The 17650-nt window shown below is 40.3% G+C and overlaps 1 protein-coding gene across 9 annotated transcripts in view; it reads right to left on the reverse strand.

Annotated features, from left to right (window-relative positions):
- ppp1r12a (protein phosphatase 1, regulatory subunit 12A) overlaps nucleotides 1–17650 on the reverse strand; it is a 63694-nt gene that overhangs the window by 24153 nt on the left and 21891 nt on the right. For 6 of the 9 annotated variants that reach the window (XM_082510204.1, XM_082510206.1, XM_082510205.1 and 3 more), the window contains exons 2-9: nucleotides 11129–11259; nucleotides 8363–8481; nucleotides 2674–2833; nucleotides 1934–2078; nucleotides 1789–1863; nucleotides 1554–1645; nucleotides 1059–1216; nucleotides 733–851 (exon numbers count right to left, since the gene is read on the reverse strand). In XM_082510204.1, the coding sequence (XP_082366330.1) occupies nucleotides 733–851; nucleotides 1059–1216; nucleotides 1554–1645; nucleotides 1789–1863; nucleotides 1934–2078; nucleotides 2674–2833; nucleotides 8363–8481; nucleotides 11129–11259 (999 nt within the window). The remainder of the gene's footprint in view (nucleotides 1–732; nucleotides 852–1058; nucleotides 1217–1553; nucleotides 1646–1788; nucleotides 1864–1933; nucleotides 2079–2673; nucleotides 2834–8362; nucleotides 8482–11128; nucleotides 11260–17650) is intronic. The other 3 variants (XM_082510201.1, XM_082510200.1, XM_082510202.1) reach the window with 2 other exon arrangements.

Below are 17650 nucleotides of genomic sequence, written 5' to 3' on the forward strand. Positions count from 1 at the left end.
AAGTCAGGTTTGGAGGTGGCATCACATATCACAGACTTGGGTGCCTCAAATTTAAATTTTAAGAACGTCCCCTACATGTGCAACATGTTTGTTTCACACTTCGATCTTGCTTCCTTATCGTTTGCTTGCTTGTGTTTTTACAACTTTTGCTTTCCTGTTCTAATTTTTTTAACCTAGAACAAAGAACATGAAGCACTAATGACAAAAAAACAAAAAAACAAAGTTTATGATTACATTACATATTTTTGTAAACACCAAATATTATATTTCACAATATTTTAAATGCGTTCAATTAAATTAAAGAGGAAAACCTGCCCTTGGGGAAACTCAGAGGGTTCACTTTAGAAAAAATGCTTGGCATTATTCTGCCAGCAGAGGGCAGCAGTTTCAAAAGTGGAACATGACTGTAATTCAAGGCCTAGTTTTACTTTTACCACCCAAATGCATTTGTCTGTACACTTTGCTCCAACCTTTAGAACAACCTACAACTATACTGCAGAATTTTCCAACCGTCCCTATCCTGTTGCCATGTTTGTTAAAAGCTACTTACATTTATGTTCTCATTCAAGCCAGACAGAGTTATTAATTTATATTACTCATTAATTTAAACTATAGAACTGTATATGCAAACACCTGACTGCAAAATCAGGTTTTTGTTGCAAAGGGAGAATAAGTAATCCCCATCCCCTTTCTCCAGACAGGGCAGGACGGCAAAGAGTTCCCCGGTCGTACCTTTTTAACTGGTGAAGTGGGGGTCGTCACCTGGTTAGTTGGGCTAGTTGGAGAAGACACCGTGACGCTGGTTGGTGTTGTGCTGTTGCTCACTGCTGCTGAGGGCTTGCTCTTTTCTGCTGAGGTTCCCAAAAAAAAAAAAAAAAAAAAAAAAAAAAAAAGCAGACGAGAATAGTCACAATATGGTTTCTTGACATATTCTTGACATGCAGAATAAGTATAAAAGGCCCAGAAATTACAGAATAAAATTGGTACTTCATAATTAAAGTTTTGGCTCAAGACTTGAGCCAAAACACCACAAGTCTAACATAAAAATCATACAGTACCTGCTTCAGTCTCTGATTCTGAATCTTCTTCCTCCTCTTCTTCACTAGAGCAGCTTGATTCATCCTTCTTACCCTCCTCTTCTTCGTCCACTTTCTCTGGCTCTAAGGTCTCGATGCGAGGAGCGCTCTTCTCGGGCTCCAGAAGCAGCGTTTCTTTGCTAAAAAACACAAATGTAACACTGTTAGTATAGTACTGCAGCATCAGTAGAGAGTAGGGCTCACAGATAAGCAACGTGAACTAGATTTTTAGAGTTTTGAGTTTGGTAAACTGAAGACATTTTCCTTCACCCCTTGGCTTTAGACAGTTTGACTTTCTGGCCAATTGCAGGAAGAATAAGACGCTACTCTCATACATGAAAGCAAGAAAGAAAGAAAAAAAAAACTTTAGAGAGAACACTTGACAAAGTGATATTGTTCTCCTAAAGATATCGTCGTACCTTAGCTTTTTTGATTCAGTTAACCATTTCCATTCATTACTTCTCATTAGAAAGTTACCTCTTGATTGGCTTCAGTGATTGATTGTTGTCCCCAGTGGTGGTTGTTTCAATCAGAGGAGATTTCTTAACATCTTTCTTCTCACTTCTCAGCTGGAATTAAGATGATAACAAGACACTCATGAGTCCAGCACAGGAAATGAAATTATACTATAAAAATTAAGACATGTTTTCCCATCATGAGAAGGTTTCTTGGAATCTTTCAAGAATTTTGTTCAGATGCCAAAGTGACTCACCAGATTTTGTTTCTTCTGTAGTTCTTCTAAGTATCCCAGAACATCTTCATCTGCTACATCAAAAGCAGTCTGACCCTGAAGGGAAACACGTAAGAGTTAAAGACTGCACTTAACCTAATGACTGCTTCTAGTTCTAGTTCCTCACCATTTTATTTATGATGTCCATGTCACATAGATTCTCAACCAGTATCCTACAGGCCTCCTCTTTGCCCCAGTGTGCTGCTGCATGTAGAGGAGTCCAGCCATCATAGTCCTTAATATTTACATCATACCCTGCTTGGATTAAAAGCCTACAAGGAAGACACAGGGAGGGTGAATGTGTGGAGTGAATGACTGATTTCATTCTGTAAACTGATTTTTCAAAGTGTTGCTAGGCTTCGAGCTCTGTTGTGCGTCAGTATTGTAACCCCAGGTCACTTTTATGAGATACAGATTCCCCGAAAAAACAGAGACGTAATCTGAAAATCTTAGTCATCCCTTAGCAAAGCTCGGTGAGGCTAGCAAATATTTCAGCCAATAAATCTGCCACGACGGGGGAAACATTTGGATCTCTGTCCCGTGTACGGTAGTTGTGCTAAACATCAGAGATCTTAGAGCTATCTATGGCAGCAGAGTGTGCTGGCTGGCTTCCCAGACCAGATGGACAGGCCGTTGCGGTTTCTATCCTTGAGCAGTGCAACTGTATTAACAACCCACAGTGACAATGTCAGAACGAGGCAAGATGACAAGATGCAGAGACCGAGATATGTCTTGTATTACCGATGAGGCTAGGCATCACCACCGTCTTTACTATAAATAGTGTTCAAATAAAGTAACATACAGGAGACACTTTATGTACCAAAGTGTGCTCCAACTGTTTTACCGTCTCTGAGGGCTACTGCTTACTTTAAAACCTCGACGTATCCCTTCGCGGCGGCTACATGGAGCGCCGTTCCTCCAGATTTCGTATGCCGCACGTCTTGGATCTGGCCGCTGTTGAGCCACTGCCGGGCATCCCTCAGCATGATGCGCTCCTCCTCTTTCCGGGCTGCCTCGATATCAACCCCTGGAGAAATGGAGAAGCATGATAGTGTACAGACAGACACCCAGGGATTACCTGCTACTTAGGAACAAGCTGCCCGCTGCAGCAATGAACCTAGAGAGAGAACAAGACCCAATTAGATCAAGATATTTATGACTTCTACTTGTTTACATCCAGAGTAAGGTATGCAAATGTTTGGAACAGGTTGCATTAGTGACCTATTCATATTCTGTTGGAGGGGACGGGACCATTAGTAATAGCAGCTGTCTCTCTCGCAAGCTGCGCAGAATGCAAATGTTGAATATTTGTTCAATTCCGCGCCCCTTAATAGGGATAATGTAGCCAGTGTAATTCACAATAGCAAATACTGTGCGTCAAAGGGACCACAGCTGTGTAGCAAAGGTGCAGCTTTCACATTTCTCAGATTAGCCTACTCTAACTGATGAACATAAGCGACAAATATCAGCTGAAAAAGTTAAGGTATGAAGTCCGCCCGGTTGCTTTTATATTGAAAACATTTTAGAACAATATAGAAACAAATGTACCTATGCAGACACTTAAATCTCTTGTATTGGTTTGTCCTTTTGAGGACCTAATGTAATATCTGAATGGCTTGGCCTGAATGAACTTTTCACCAAGTTTGCCAGCACTGCTCTAGATTACAGCCAAGACAAAACAAAATATTTCAGCTCTGATGAATGAGATGAATTTTTAGGTATTTTCAAACTGCACTTTTATCAAGCCAGGCACTGTTGCATTTCATTGTTAGAAACTTTCTATGGAGGGAACTAGACACAACATGGTTCTGCCATGCTCTGGTGTCAGCCATTTCATCTGCTCTAGGGAACAGCTTTGTGCCAATAATCTGTCAATGTAACAATACAACGGCGGCTGCGAACACTCCAGCCGGTAAGTGGCTCAATATGTTGAAGCTATATGCTGCATGCAGAGCAGCCTGTATTGACACGCCTGTACTGTCTTGATGACACCTGGTTGGAGTGCAAGACTGTCTGAAATGCTCTGCTGCACGATCTGAGAGAGATAAGTACAATGAACTGTATAAACAATGATCCAAAAAAGGGTCTGGGGCAGAAGCCAAAACTTCAGCTGGTCTTCTAGGATTTTGTTCTGCACTCAGGGAAACATCACCACTCATTTCCTGACAGCGTAGAATGATTTAAGACCTCAAGCTTTTTAAAGCAATGAAAGGACATCTGTGTCTGCAAATCTGCCATGAGGAAAGGGCAGTCAGAGGAAAAGTCTACGTTTACCCAGAGGTTTAGCTTCAGCTAGCTGGAGAGGAGCATGAGAAGGACATTTGTTTCCTAAACAAAGTTCGCCAGACACAGACACAGTGAATTGGTTTCCACTCTTTCAGGTTTCTGATAATGGGTCAATGAGTATTAAATATCATAGAAAAAGAAAAAGAAAGAAAGAAAAGAAATTAACCCACACTCAACACAAGCTGAAACAAGAGCGGTCCAAGACTGCGTGTTTCCAAGCCTAAGGCTGAATATTTACTTCACACAATACTGGACATGTGAATCTCCGAGATATTTAAAGCTCATTGTTAGTGGTTTAATGTCGTTTCCCTGAGTACAACTGCTCGTTTCACGCTAATAAAAATGAAACTTAAACAGGAACATTGAGAACAATAAAAACTATTTTTAGTATAAATTTCATATTTTCCATAATTACAACATATGGGGTCTTTGGATTATAATATTTGTTGCAAACACACACTTTGGAAAGGCAACTGACTCATTTATGTCGACATCAGAGGCTCAGACTACATATATGCACAAACATCTCCTCGTGCCAAATGTGTTGACAAATTTTACCATACTGACAAAGACTTAATGTAAATCACATTCTGCAGAAGTTCTAACAACCCTCCCACATCTGGATTATTAAGAGCAACATTTTTTTGCATTTTAATTTCCTAAGATTTTGTAAAGGTATGAGACAAAATGCCCAATAAATCTTGCACCTGGGAAAGAATTATTCCAAAAATCCAAGTGGTTAATGACACATTGAGCAAGTTGCTCACCCTGCATCGCTTTGAAAACGATGGCTGGTCGCTGGTGGACATTTAAGGCCCCGGTTGTCTAGGTTACACTCTAATGTGTTTTCTAATCTGTGATGTGTCAATCACCAGTATCGTGCACTCTCATTGATAGTCCCTTCAATCTCTCACCGCAAAGTTTATCACGGGATCTGCTCACTCTACATTGTCAGTGCTTTTCTTTCTGGCCTAACTTCATGTCAGTAACTTTCTATGATCTTTGGCCACAAAGTCATTGTGGATTGCTTACCTTGTAGACGCAGCTAAAATGTGCATGCAAATCTGTCCGTATCTTTTTCAGTAATCTTAAATGTACCACAGAAAACCACCATGGCACAGATAATTATGTTGCACATTGAGAGGATTAGTAAGCTAAATTCTAAGAAAGTGAAACTAAACAGGAAGAAAGTGGATTTCAAAGTTTTATGTCAAAGAGAGCAGCTTTGGGACAAAGACTGGGCCTGTTGACTCACTGTCGTTGTGTCCTTCTCTGACCTGACAGTTCTAATAAAATGCTGTCACGGTTTTTACTCTTTAAATAAATATCAGCCCTTTAACATTGATTGTCAAAAGAAAAACGCACTACAACAGTGCATAACTTTCCAGGCAATTTTATGAGTGCGTTTAATATCTACCTGGAAGTGTCCTGAACCAAGAAGGTAACATTAATCAGACTTTGCTTTTTCCAGTGTTTGGAACAAATCTAAACCTCAGTAGGTTGGTTTGGTCAATGAAGAGGTGAACCAACTGAGACTTGGGAACTGATGGTGGTCCTATGGCCTACCAGGGAAGTTCAATCAAGTTGATTAAGTATGACTTATTTATGGAAAACGAAGAAAACAGGAGTTATTAATTAGTGATTGAAAAAAAAAATTATTCCTTCTGAAAAGAAAAAAAGGTCCAAAAACCACTGTGTTAATCTTGGGAATTGGGACAGGTCAGGCGAAGCAACCACCCATAATCTCCAGGGAAGGAGCCGGCACTGTGTCTATAAAAAGCAGGGAGTAAAATGGCCAAGTAGGACTACAGAACAAGAGGCGAGTGGAAGAGTTGGCAGCAGTTCAACTTTGAGTTTTTACAAGGGAACAGCACATCTTCTACCTGAGCAAAAAGAAGATAAAGAGAAAGTCCACTACACCAAAAAAGGCATCGTGTCCCACTTTGCCCCGTTACCACTTGACCAAGAGTTTGTGTGGTGAACCCAAAAAGAAAAACTTTACAGAAGCCCACACCGAAGCAACCAAAAACCCAACAAGTAAACAAGTAAAGACAAGTCAAAAGAAATCAGGCTACATTTTCATCTGAAGAAAAGCTGCTGCCAGCTAAATCCACATTCCTCCCTTCTTATGCTAACAGGACCTTCAATCAATTGTGAGGCTGTCCACTTTCAGTCCATTACAAGGACAGGCAGCAGCTTGCTTGCTGTGGCTGATGGAGAACACAAGGAAGATGGCAGCGCACGTAAATCATTGGCCCAATCAGGGTCAAGGAGAGCATGGAAGGGTTGTCCCTGTAAAGGCGAAACTACGGTCAATCGCTAACAAGTTTAACCTCATGACTGGCATCTCTTTGCGAGGAGAAAAATCACATTACAAACATACAGAAGCGTTACACAACAGCTGGTTGCATAATGCTGCCCGCCCTACCTCTAGCATAAAGGGCTGAGCTGTGGATTGTCTGCAGCTGCCTTTGCAAATTCACTTTGCAGCTGAGTTTTAATCTTGCAAGCACTTTATGCAAGACAGTGTTTATAATTAAATTCATAATATCCACATACTGAAAATGTATTCAGTAATCTGGTTTAAAAAAAAAAAAGGAAGAAAAAAGACTGAAATGTGCAATGATTGTGGGGGAAGCAGTGTGAGGATGAACCAGGCAATGCATCCATCATCCATCGGGCAAATCAAAACTGACAGCAGCCACTGGCCAAGACACCTGAGGACTGTGTGGGCGCAAACTCCCCTGACATTACATAATATGGCGCAAACAGTGCTCTAGGTTCAATTATCACTGGATGCAACAAGCTCTCAAATATTTGAATCCTGAATTAAAGAGAACAGAGATTGACAGCTCAGAAAGCCTTTTATCAACAGACTGTTATAGGGGCAACTTAACACCTGAAATTTGTGCAATTCTATGCACTTGCAGAATCTGACTACCTGTGTAAGGTTTCAACTTTGAACCTCAGTGCAAACTATTAACTAAAGTGGTCCAAGACTACATACGTCCTCCAAGACTAAAAATTTACTCCACAGCATGCATGAGTTCAGTCCCTGGATCAAGAAGGGTGTATATAGGCAGATTTATTTTAGACATTTTCTTGAGAATACACCCACCAGTATTATTAACATGTATGCTAAACCTTCCTTTAATAACTTTAAAGGTTAGTCCTTTCTAAGTTGGATCAAGCACCACCTTTAGTAAAATATAAAAATACATAATATTCATGCACCTTAACCACAATGTGTACCTAAGAGAACAGCAAGCTAGCCAGGCTTTATTAGTGAAGCCGAGGAGCACCCCCCTCTGGCTTCAGGCCAGTTAGCACGTCTGTGCATGGCCCCTCACCACAGGGAAGGGCCTTTCATCAAGAGCGCCCCGACCAAAAATAGTAACACCTGACGTTTTGCTTTTGAATCATCACGAGTGCTCATAACACAAGTGGATCACAATTCTATATTATGTAAGTTTTTCAGTCAAACAGGCAAGTGGAAAACAGCGGGCGACTGACACCCAGTGAGAATTCAGATCCTATTTGAAAACATACTCATACATGCATGAATACAAATGGGGCCCCTGGCTGCTATGTTACCTTCAGCATGTCACATGATTAAGTTGGAACAAACAACAGTGCTCAAATATGAGGCACTTACAGTGTGCAGACACTAAACTACAGCAACCAAAAGCTCAACACCCATCTGTCTCCATTTCTTTCCTTCTTTCACATTTGGGTCCTGCGCTGCACCATCAATCACTACAATCACGGAAACACTACAAACTGTTGGCTGATTTATTTGTCATGGCTGGAGACTGGAGGTGCAGGTATTCTGGTGGAGTTTTTACCTGGAGACAAAACTCATCTGTGTAAAGTCTGCCACAAATTTTGATGGACATTATTATTAACAAACCATATGTTGACTTTGCTTAAAAACAGTGGTGAAAGGAGGTGCAAAGCCTTGTCCTCTAACCCAAAAGATTGACTACAGAGTTGTTCAGGCCTTATCAAGTGGCCTGCTAAGGGCTAAATTAATCTCTATAGCTCTGTGCCAGATAATTAATATTTGCCAAGAGACACTAAAAGCAGATTATCCAGTTTTGGTTGTTTGCTTTTGTTTTATTTACGTGGGGTGTGGGATAGTAAGATTAGAGCTACTGTAGACCGAAAACAAAAGGACTTATTGTAAACCTATATAAAAGGGTTCACTTCTGCATAAATAATATTACTACAAACTAGGAGAGCAAAGTTCAACATTACTGTAATACTGTACCTTGCCGGTTGATCTCATTCTGCAGGAGCTCCTCCATTGCCTCCTCTTCGGCAATGTCCAGAGGCGTCTCGCCCTCACTGTTTACAACTCCTACACTGGCACCCTGGCTGATGAGATACCTACAAAACAAAACATCACAAAAACAAACAAAAAAACACCACAAAAAGAGTTAAACTAGTGGCAACAGAATATTTTTCAGAGCAATCTTTAAACTGCAAGTATCAGCTGTATTAAAGGTTGCGGTCAACTTTAGCTCTCAAGGGTTTGAAAATAGGCTAAAGGCAAAAGTGCCCTCCTTGAACAAATGAGTAAACTGTTCAAAATGAGACGTGCAATGTTTTTCTTGGTTCTGTGCCAACATTAGCCAATAGCTACACCACAACCTGTGTCTCCAGTTTAGACAGTCATGACCTTCACATCATGGTGTGTTTAAACTGTATTGGGTCCTCTTCCGGCTATGTAAACACTGAACATACCACACCTAAGAAGCTAAGAAAGTAGTGATGGCGAGGAGTGGCAAAACCCCAGTCCATGTGTAGTAACAATTAAATCTGCAAAATAACTGGTCAATGATGACGAAGCATTTCCATTCTGAGAAGGCAGTTCTTCACCAGGAGCAACAGATCTGCTGGAAGACACCTCGACAAGATTCCCAGTTGGAGATGCACTGAAGCATCCCCACAGTATAATACTGCCACCATCATTTTTCACTGATGGGACTGTGTTCTTTGGGCCGTACGCCTCCCTCTTCTTTCTCCCAACATAAGCAGCATCTCTGAGCTCTAGTATCATCTCAAAGGACACGCTTCAAGCAGATGTTTCTCCAGGAAGATCAAGGTTTGGGCCATGAAACCTTCTATAAAGAACACAATTTAACACTGCATTCATGTCTACTTTGTTACATTTTAAATACTACTCTCAATAGTCACTCAAAATATGTTAACCAGCCTACATCTTGAGTTCAGCTGCCTCAAATTAAAACTGCGGCACAATTCAAGGCCTTCTCATTAGACTTTAAACACGCACAATCCAATTCCCACCCCTCTGAAATAGCAACTACTGACTTACTACACAGTTACATTTCAAGGTTTTTATCTCTTTTTGATTGCACTTTCTATTCTGCCTATTTTAGCTTGGCTTTACTAGTTTTCCTGGCTTTGCGGTCTGGAGCTTTTGAACCAAGCCTACAATTAGAAGGCTGTGATCACTTCTAGGGACAGATCCAGCCCTGCTTTGCAGTTCCCGCTGTTGTCAATGAAGATCCTGGGATTAAAATGGGTCTACTGAGAGCTCACCGCCCACATCAGGTTGTCGAGTTTCTCTCCGTGACATGATGTCTCCATTAGTCACCAGTATGAGGATCGGCACTTGACCTTTTGCTTCAAAATGCGACAACAGAAAGCTTCTTGTTTTCTGTGCTGATGTCAAGTTCAGGCCAGCTGAATGCAGATTTTGCTGCTCTGAGAAGACCATTTGGGCAGTTCAGTTAAATGGCTAATGTAAGATGTTTTTCCTCTGATGGCTGTTTGTAAACTTTGGGAAAACACCAGCAGTGAGGAATACATTCTTAGCCAGGTTCCTGTAATGCAACACAAATAAAGCAGGTCATAGCACTCTCTCAATAAGCTGAACAATGAGCACGACTGAGCTCCATCAGCCCCCTTTAGCTAGTTTAAATATCCTATGATAACATCTCTGCCCTATGAGCAGTCTTCTCAGTTGAAAAAAAAAAAACACTATGAGCAAGAAAATGCTTGAGTGAAACTTCAGAGCTTGATTCCAGATACAACAGGTGACCCTGATCTCTCCATATTTGATTACATCACAGATGTACACTCATAACAATGTGCAAGTTATCAGATGGGCTGCCGCTGCTGTCCAAATGTGATGAGAATTGTTGTACAGGCTATCATTGGTTCTTGGCATTTTGATTCTGGCACACCTTATGAAATGGCATCATGGGTCAACAACCCCCCAAGGAGATTTTAACCAGAGCCAAAAATAATAATAATAATAATAATAATAATACTAAAAAAATATATAAATAAATGACAATCATTGTAATAAAGATGATTTTATTTTTGGTTCACTTTAGAGGTTTCAGTCAAACAACTGACATGCAATGTGCTTATGGGTGTATTCAACCCCTGAGTGAGGAAAACCCCTGAATCTGTACAGCAAATGATACCCTTTGTCTGCAGGTGCAGCTCAGATAAAGAAAACTCTCCATCAGCTTAAAGGACTGCCAAATATTAGTCAACACAGTGTCAGATATAACAACAGAAAGGCACACATGCAATGTTAAGTGAACCCATTTTGAGTTTCCTTAACGTCTGTCACATATACACTCTGGGACAATATTTGATGCTCATATTAAACCTTGTCACAGTTTCCAGTAACGAGATGAGGATGTGCACAAGTATATCATGCAAACTAAAAGCTCTGGTTTCAGACTGCTCTAAACACTGTCAGGGAATTTTTTTGCTCTTGGTGTTAACGTAATCAGATATCACTTAGATTATCTCATGCTGTATCCAGCTGTACAGAGACGATGCATGATAAGAAAACTGCTAGGCCAGCCCTAAAGTCACTTTGTGCCTCACAGTCCAGAAATGTTAACGAAAACTTTGCACAAAAGGTTCAGGGAGGAGTTTAGCAGTTACAAAATATCTGCAGCACAAAACAAAACAGGAAGTGAGGATGAGTCGGCAGAAATCAAACCTGATGAAATAGATACTAGCGCCAAAAGGGCCTCTTGATACTCACTCTGCTATGTCTAGGTATCCACAGGAAGCTGCAGCGTGGAGTGGGATCCAGCCCTCGTTATCAGGCTGGTTGATGCAGGCTCCATGCTCCACCAGGAAAGTCACCATGTCGACATTGTCATCTATGCATGCCTGAGACAGGGGAGAAAACGAGTAAGGCCACAACTTCTTGACTGTGTTGAACTAAGTGCACTTGGGTACATGCACACATGCTTGAGTGCTTATGTCAGTGGGGTGGCCTGTGCTCTAGTTGCATCTCTCATGGAAAGGGCATTACACCCCCGATTGGTTGCCATGTGCATTGCTGGGAGATTTTGGCAGCTGAAGCATTCTCAAAACATTCGCACATAGCAGGGGTGCTAGAAATACCACATAGCATAGTACTGCTGACAGAGGCACTGGGGTGCTGTGCATACATTTGCTGCTACTTTATCCTGAGAGTTATATAGTGTAGAAACGCAAAACCTGAAAAAAAAGGTTAGCTGTGCTATACATCTTCAAGTACAGAACTGTCAAAAAATAAATAAATAAAAAAAAAATTGGATTTTGAATGCATAAACTATTTAATTATCATTATTTGCAGTAATAATACAGAGACACCAGCTGTGCTTTGTTGCTCTAAACCTCAACTTGACAAACTGCAGTGCCCACATATTCCCACCTCCTCCCACTTACAGTGCTATCACCACCTTCATGTCAGTCTTGTTTTTATGACAAATAAACAGGGCCTTGAGAAAAAAAATAAAAAGGCATTCATTTAATTTTTTGAAAGCCCTGTTTTTGCAGCGCCTAAAGTTAGAAAGTTTAGTATTGTGACAAATCAGTAAGTCTCAGTAATTGAAACCACAAAAACTACACATGCACAAACACAAAGTACATTCTCTTCATACTCAAATTCAAATTTTATTTGACACACACACACACACACACACACACACACACACACACACACACACAGGGGTGAAATGCTTGTAGCTGTACAATGCCCGACCATTAAATGACAGAAGAAAAGTTTTACAATATTTACAATTTACTACAAAAATTTACAAATTAACTTAGGAATTTACAGTAAAGAATGTGCAAATAGCAGAAGAGATTATAAAGATAAGGATTATAAATTATAGGAATTATAGGATTATAGGAAATGTGTGGTGGTGCGTGTGGTGACGTGTGTGAGAGTCCAGTCTTATAGTGACGTGTTTGGGAGAGTCCAGTCCTACACCTGGTTCAGGGCCCGAATAGCCTGGGGGAAGAAGCTCCTCCTCATTCTCTCTGTTTTGGCCTTAAGGGAGCGGAAGCGCTTCCCAAACCTCAACAGTGAGAAGAGTCCATTGTTGGGATGGGAGAGGTCCATCATAATCTTCCTAGCTTTGGACTTGCACCGCTTGGTGTAGATGGACAGCAGGTCAGGGAGCTCTGATTGAATGATGCGTTCTGCCGAGCGCACCACCCTTTGCAGATCTCGTCTGTCCTGCTTGGTGCTGTTCCCAAACCAGGTGCAGATGTTTGACGTCAGGACGCTCTCGATGGTGCAGGAGTAGAAGTTCTTGAGCACCTTCAGTGGCAGATGGAAGTCTCTAAGTCTTCTGAGGAAGAAGAGACGCTGACGGGCTTTCTTAACCAGGGTGTTGATGTGACAGGACCATGACAGGTCCTGAGTGATGTGGACACCCAGGTATCGGAAACTGTCCACTCTCTCCACTGGCATGCCACTGATGATGAGGGGTTTGTAATACTAAGAAGATGAAGAATTCTTCAAATCAACATCTGTGTGGAAAGAAAATTTAATGCCTCTAATTGCCAGCACTCAATCCAATCATTAGGGTTTTGCCATTCTTTAGTGCTGGTGACAGACAGGATGCCTGTTTCTTGTTTACAGACAGAAGGGAGGATGTCCTTAACAGGTATGCAAGTTGGGGTGAGGGGAAATTGGAGAACCCAACAAGTAAAACCAGAAGGATTTCACATTAAAAGAACTCTGTTCCGCTCAGAGGCCGAGCTTAGAACAGACTTTCTAGGCTGGGTGAAGATACCAGAGGGAGACTGTGCACAAACCCATCCTAAATATAGTTTGACTCTGAACATCAAAAGACCACAAACACTCCAAATGAAGCATATTACTGTGCAGCACACAAGGAGACCACCCACTAAAATAGGAGGACAAAGAACATATTACAGAGTGTCCCTAAACAAGATCAGGAGCACAAAGACTGCTTTAGAATTTATATGAGCGGCTTTGCAGTTAGTGTTCATCATAGACCAGTATGATGCTTCTACAGCAGTGATAATATTGAACCTCTCTCTGGAAGGCCCCACCAAACTAAACTACCCAAATGACACAATTAAAATGAAAGTAACACAGAGGAGATTAATTTAAGATCCTCTGACTCATGAAGTGGGAGGTGTAGTGACTTTGCTTAGATTATGAAGGCAAACTTGCACCATGATAGGAACAAATTTGCATTTTCTATTTGTTAGTCAAGTACTCATTTTATGTAGAAAAGGAAATTTACATTTCTGAAAGCCGAATTTCCTTTTCATTAGAAGGGAAACTACTGTTTAAGGCCTGCCAATTTTATTCTGCATCCATGATAGCTTTCACGAGTTTTCTAAGCAGTAAAATACTGCTCATTTTGTTTGTTTTCTTGTGAATTTCAGAACTCGCATTTGTTCACTGCCCTTCCAGGGGTGCATGCTAGAAGCATGAGTGTTTAAATCCACAACCACATGTAATTTTCATTATGCTAATGCATCTTCCTTGCTTCCTTCATTTTGCATCTCTTCCTTACATCTGAGATCCTTAAGAGCTGGAACTGAAAATTTCAAACTATTGCCTCCTTATTGCCCATTTACAGTAACATCAGTTACACACACATATTAACTGAATTATTACTGTCGCTGTGTATATTCATTCAAGTTTCCCCCTTTTCAAACTCATTTAAGTATGGTCCAAGCTCTACAAGGAGTTGTTTTGCTTTTTTTGCTCTCTCGGCATGTTTAAGTACCAAAATAATAGATTTTTTAGGCCATAACCTAAATATTATAAATTGTGTACAATTCATTTATCAAAAGGCTGAGAGAGGAAAAAGAAGCTGTCGAAATCCAAATCAGGAAGTTAATAAAAGCAGAAGAAAAGAGTTTAAAGTGCACTTTTCATTCAGTGCACACAAAGGGCCTGAGGTTAAATAATGTCTCACATCAAACATGAGGTGACATGTAAAGCAGGGGTCATAAATAAAGTCATGAAGTTGGAGTGCAAAAAAGTAAAAATAAAAAATGTAGCTGTAGATTTCCTAACAAAATGCTCAACTGTTAAATGATTGTAGTAAATACTTGAGATAAACACTTGAAATCCACAATTACCACTTGCGCAATATATTAAAGAAATTTATATATTAAAAAAAACAACAAAACAAAAAAAAAAACCTCAAACTCATATTTGAACACAGCCAGGCCATCTCCTGTAGTTGCTATGGCAACAAATGTGTGGACAGGGGAAACAGACACATGAACACACGGCGTCCTCACGTTCAGGGCAAACTGCTATCTGGCTGGAATCCTTGTCCAAATTTGGGCCGTTTACAGCACCAGAGCTACAGAGTGCCTGCAGAGGCCTCCCTGAGCTTACTGACCGTGTGAATGAGCGTTTGTGTATGATGATGTCGTAGGGTTTAATGCCCCACCGAGTCCCTGAAGCTGCAAATGGACTTTGATTTAAAGAGATCAACAACAACCAAGGCTGTAACTCCCATCATTAGTACAACAGGTTTATTAGTTTGATGCCATCATCATGGGAGAATTATGTGCCCCTCTGTGTCAACACAAAGCACTGTGTGGTCCCTACGCAGGAGCTGCACTGGCAAAACTGATCAAAAAACATAAACATAAAAAAATAATTTAAAAAAATCAAAACCACATATACCATATCCTGTTCATTTCAACGACATACTGCTTGTATAGGTAAATACATCTCAACATAAATATCCTTCATTTAGTTTAGGTTATACAGAATGGGTAATACCACAAATTGTTTTGTTATTCCAGGAAACAATTTACTCCCTAATAGACCAAAGCATGTGCAGTTTTTCTTTATTTTTAACGAACTAAGCTATAATCAATAAGGTAGCTAATGCATGCATTAAGGCTGATATGAAACAAGGTGTCCACTACACATACTGAGGCAAATGGTAAATGGATAGGTACACTTGATCCACTGATTGAACCACTGACTTCCTTTGCCATAGCCACCACTAAAAAAGGACTCAAAGAATTCACATCAGTAGTGCAACATCTATAATAAAAATTGTACAAATAATGCTACCAGTCAAAATTAACTTAACCGTAACAATTCCTTATTAAGGTAAACATTAAATAGACCATTTTCCTTAACTAGACTGAATGATGTCTGATATAAAGCATTGATGACACATGCTTTTACACAGCTACAGAGCCTCAAACTGGAGAAACACTGTCGAGTCATGACCCAAGGCACAAAAGCACACACAGGAGCTAGTGTTGACATTTAGAAAACAGACCAGTGGGGGAGGAGAGAAGACAATTAGGAATTAATTCCTCAACAAGCTTTACTCGAAGTAACAACATCTTAGCTGCACCTCTGTAAGTGACTCAGTCTTAACTTTTGTTTGGGTTTGTTCTCTCCCGAGAGAAGTAGCTGCAGCACCCAAAAAGTGAATACCTTTAACAGCAGTCAGCCCTTCTTTACTCATCCATAAAACGTGAGCTAAGCTAACCTCTGGCTGCGCAAACTACTTCACTATCAAAAAATGTTTAAAAAAAACCACAAAACACAAAACAAAACAAAAAAAACAACTGCTCGCAACTACTGATTGGTCTGTATTACCTAAAGTTATTGAAATTTACGCATTTTACTGTTTTATTGACCCGATTAAAAGATATTAAGTAAAAGTAAATTAAACCCTGCTTTAAAAAAATGAAAAGAAAAAGAAGATTAGAAAAAGAAAAAGGATAAGCATTTCTATCAAAATCTTGTGATCTTACTTTTGGGGAAGGCAGAAAACCTCAGTGTCACAGTTTTGTATATGCACGCAATAATACTAATCAGCACAGACAGAAAGCAAATAGACACTGCTCCCATATTTTTCCCCTATAAGGAGGACCAGCTGTAATTTGTCACTTCCAATCACCGTCCTTGCTGTGGCCATTTTGCTCTGCGTATCCTCCAGAGATTCATAAAGGAGTCTATTGCTTTGCAGGATTGGAAATAAAGATAAGTGGTCCTTACAGACAGCTGACTGAGTGTTCCTGCATTCCTCAACTAGAGGAAGCCAGGAAGTAAAGTCAGCTGTCCAATAGACTGTACTTCAAATTGAAGTAGCCAATCAAGTTTTCCTTCCACATGCAAAACACCACGAGTGATAACAGACATGTAAAGCACAGACAACTGCTAGTCTCCTTTTATTAATCTGACATTTTAATCTGTGTTGCAAAAATAAACCACCCAATATAGATTAGTGCTTTTCATTTCCTCGCTCACAGCTGCAAAATGTGCATGTACTTGGCGGCCATCTTTACAGCTTTCTGCTGCTCATCTGAAAACTGTCCCCCATACTTTCATCTAAATCCTCTCCCCTCAGTCATCCCCCACACTTATTATCTCTTCAAAGTCTTTGTCCAAGAATGGAAACAAGCCCCTTAAGGTGAATGCACTGGTGGCTGCGACCTCCCTCTTCAGTGCGTCACCAGCCTTCCTTCACAGGCTCCCACCAGGAGCCCAACAAAGGTAATCCCTTAATAGCTGTAATTTTCTGTGGTTGACAGGTGCCATACTAACAGCATGAATCAAAAGTATGCTAGAATAGGAGCCCCAAGAATGGGCTTAAATTAGTGGATATAAGAGTTTAATAAACTCGTAAGTCATTTTTTTAATTTTCTATTTGTAAGAAAATAGGATGTTGCACCAGTGCTAGGCTCATCTTTGACCCAGGCCTATTAAATTATACTAGATAATGCTGCTATGCATGTACTACCAAAGTGCAGCCACTTTGCATTTTAGTTGTCTGCATTGTCTGGCATCAAAACTGAAAATGAACTCATGCTGGACTTAAGAGCTGATAAAGCTCAACTAACAGTTACCGTCATTGAATCACAGGAAATAGGGTAGAGATATCAGCCATGTGCCAATCAACAGACCATTTACACTGTATAGTAGTACCGCAGAGACCATCACAATTGAACTGTAGTTACATTCGCGGTCCATGGCAAGGTATAGTGAGGGGTATAGCACTATTCTAGAGTTGGTTTATAGTGCATTAAATCTACAACAAAGTGCAAAGTACAAGTTGCACTGTTCTATATACAGTATATAGTACATGAACCTTAAGTTAGTCTTCAAATGGATTTAGAGTAATTATAGCCAAGTATAATGAATAATTGCTGGTTATTTCTTAACAGGCTTACAGTTCAGTTCAGGTATGTTCTGTTATTTTTTTTAAAATTATTAGTTGGAAGTACACATTCCCAAAGTTGGTAATCTAAAACTGGA

This window comes from Aulonocara stuartgranti, assembly GCF_965226115.1.
Source record: "Aulonocara stuartgranti genome assembly, chromosome: 17".
In the NCBI taxonomy this organism is placed as follows: domain Eukaryota; kingdom Metazoa; phylum Chordata; class Actinopteri; order Cichliformes; family Cichlidae; genus Aulonocara; species Aulonocara stuartgranti.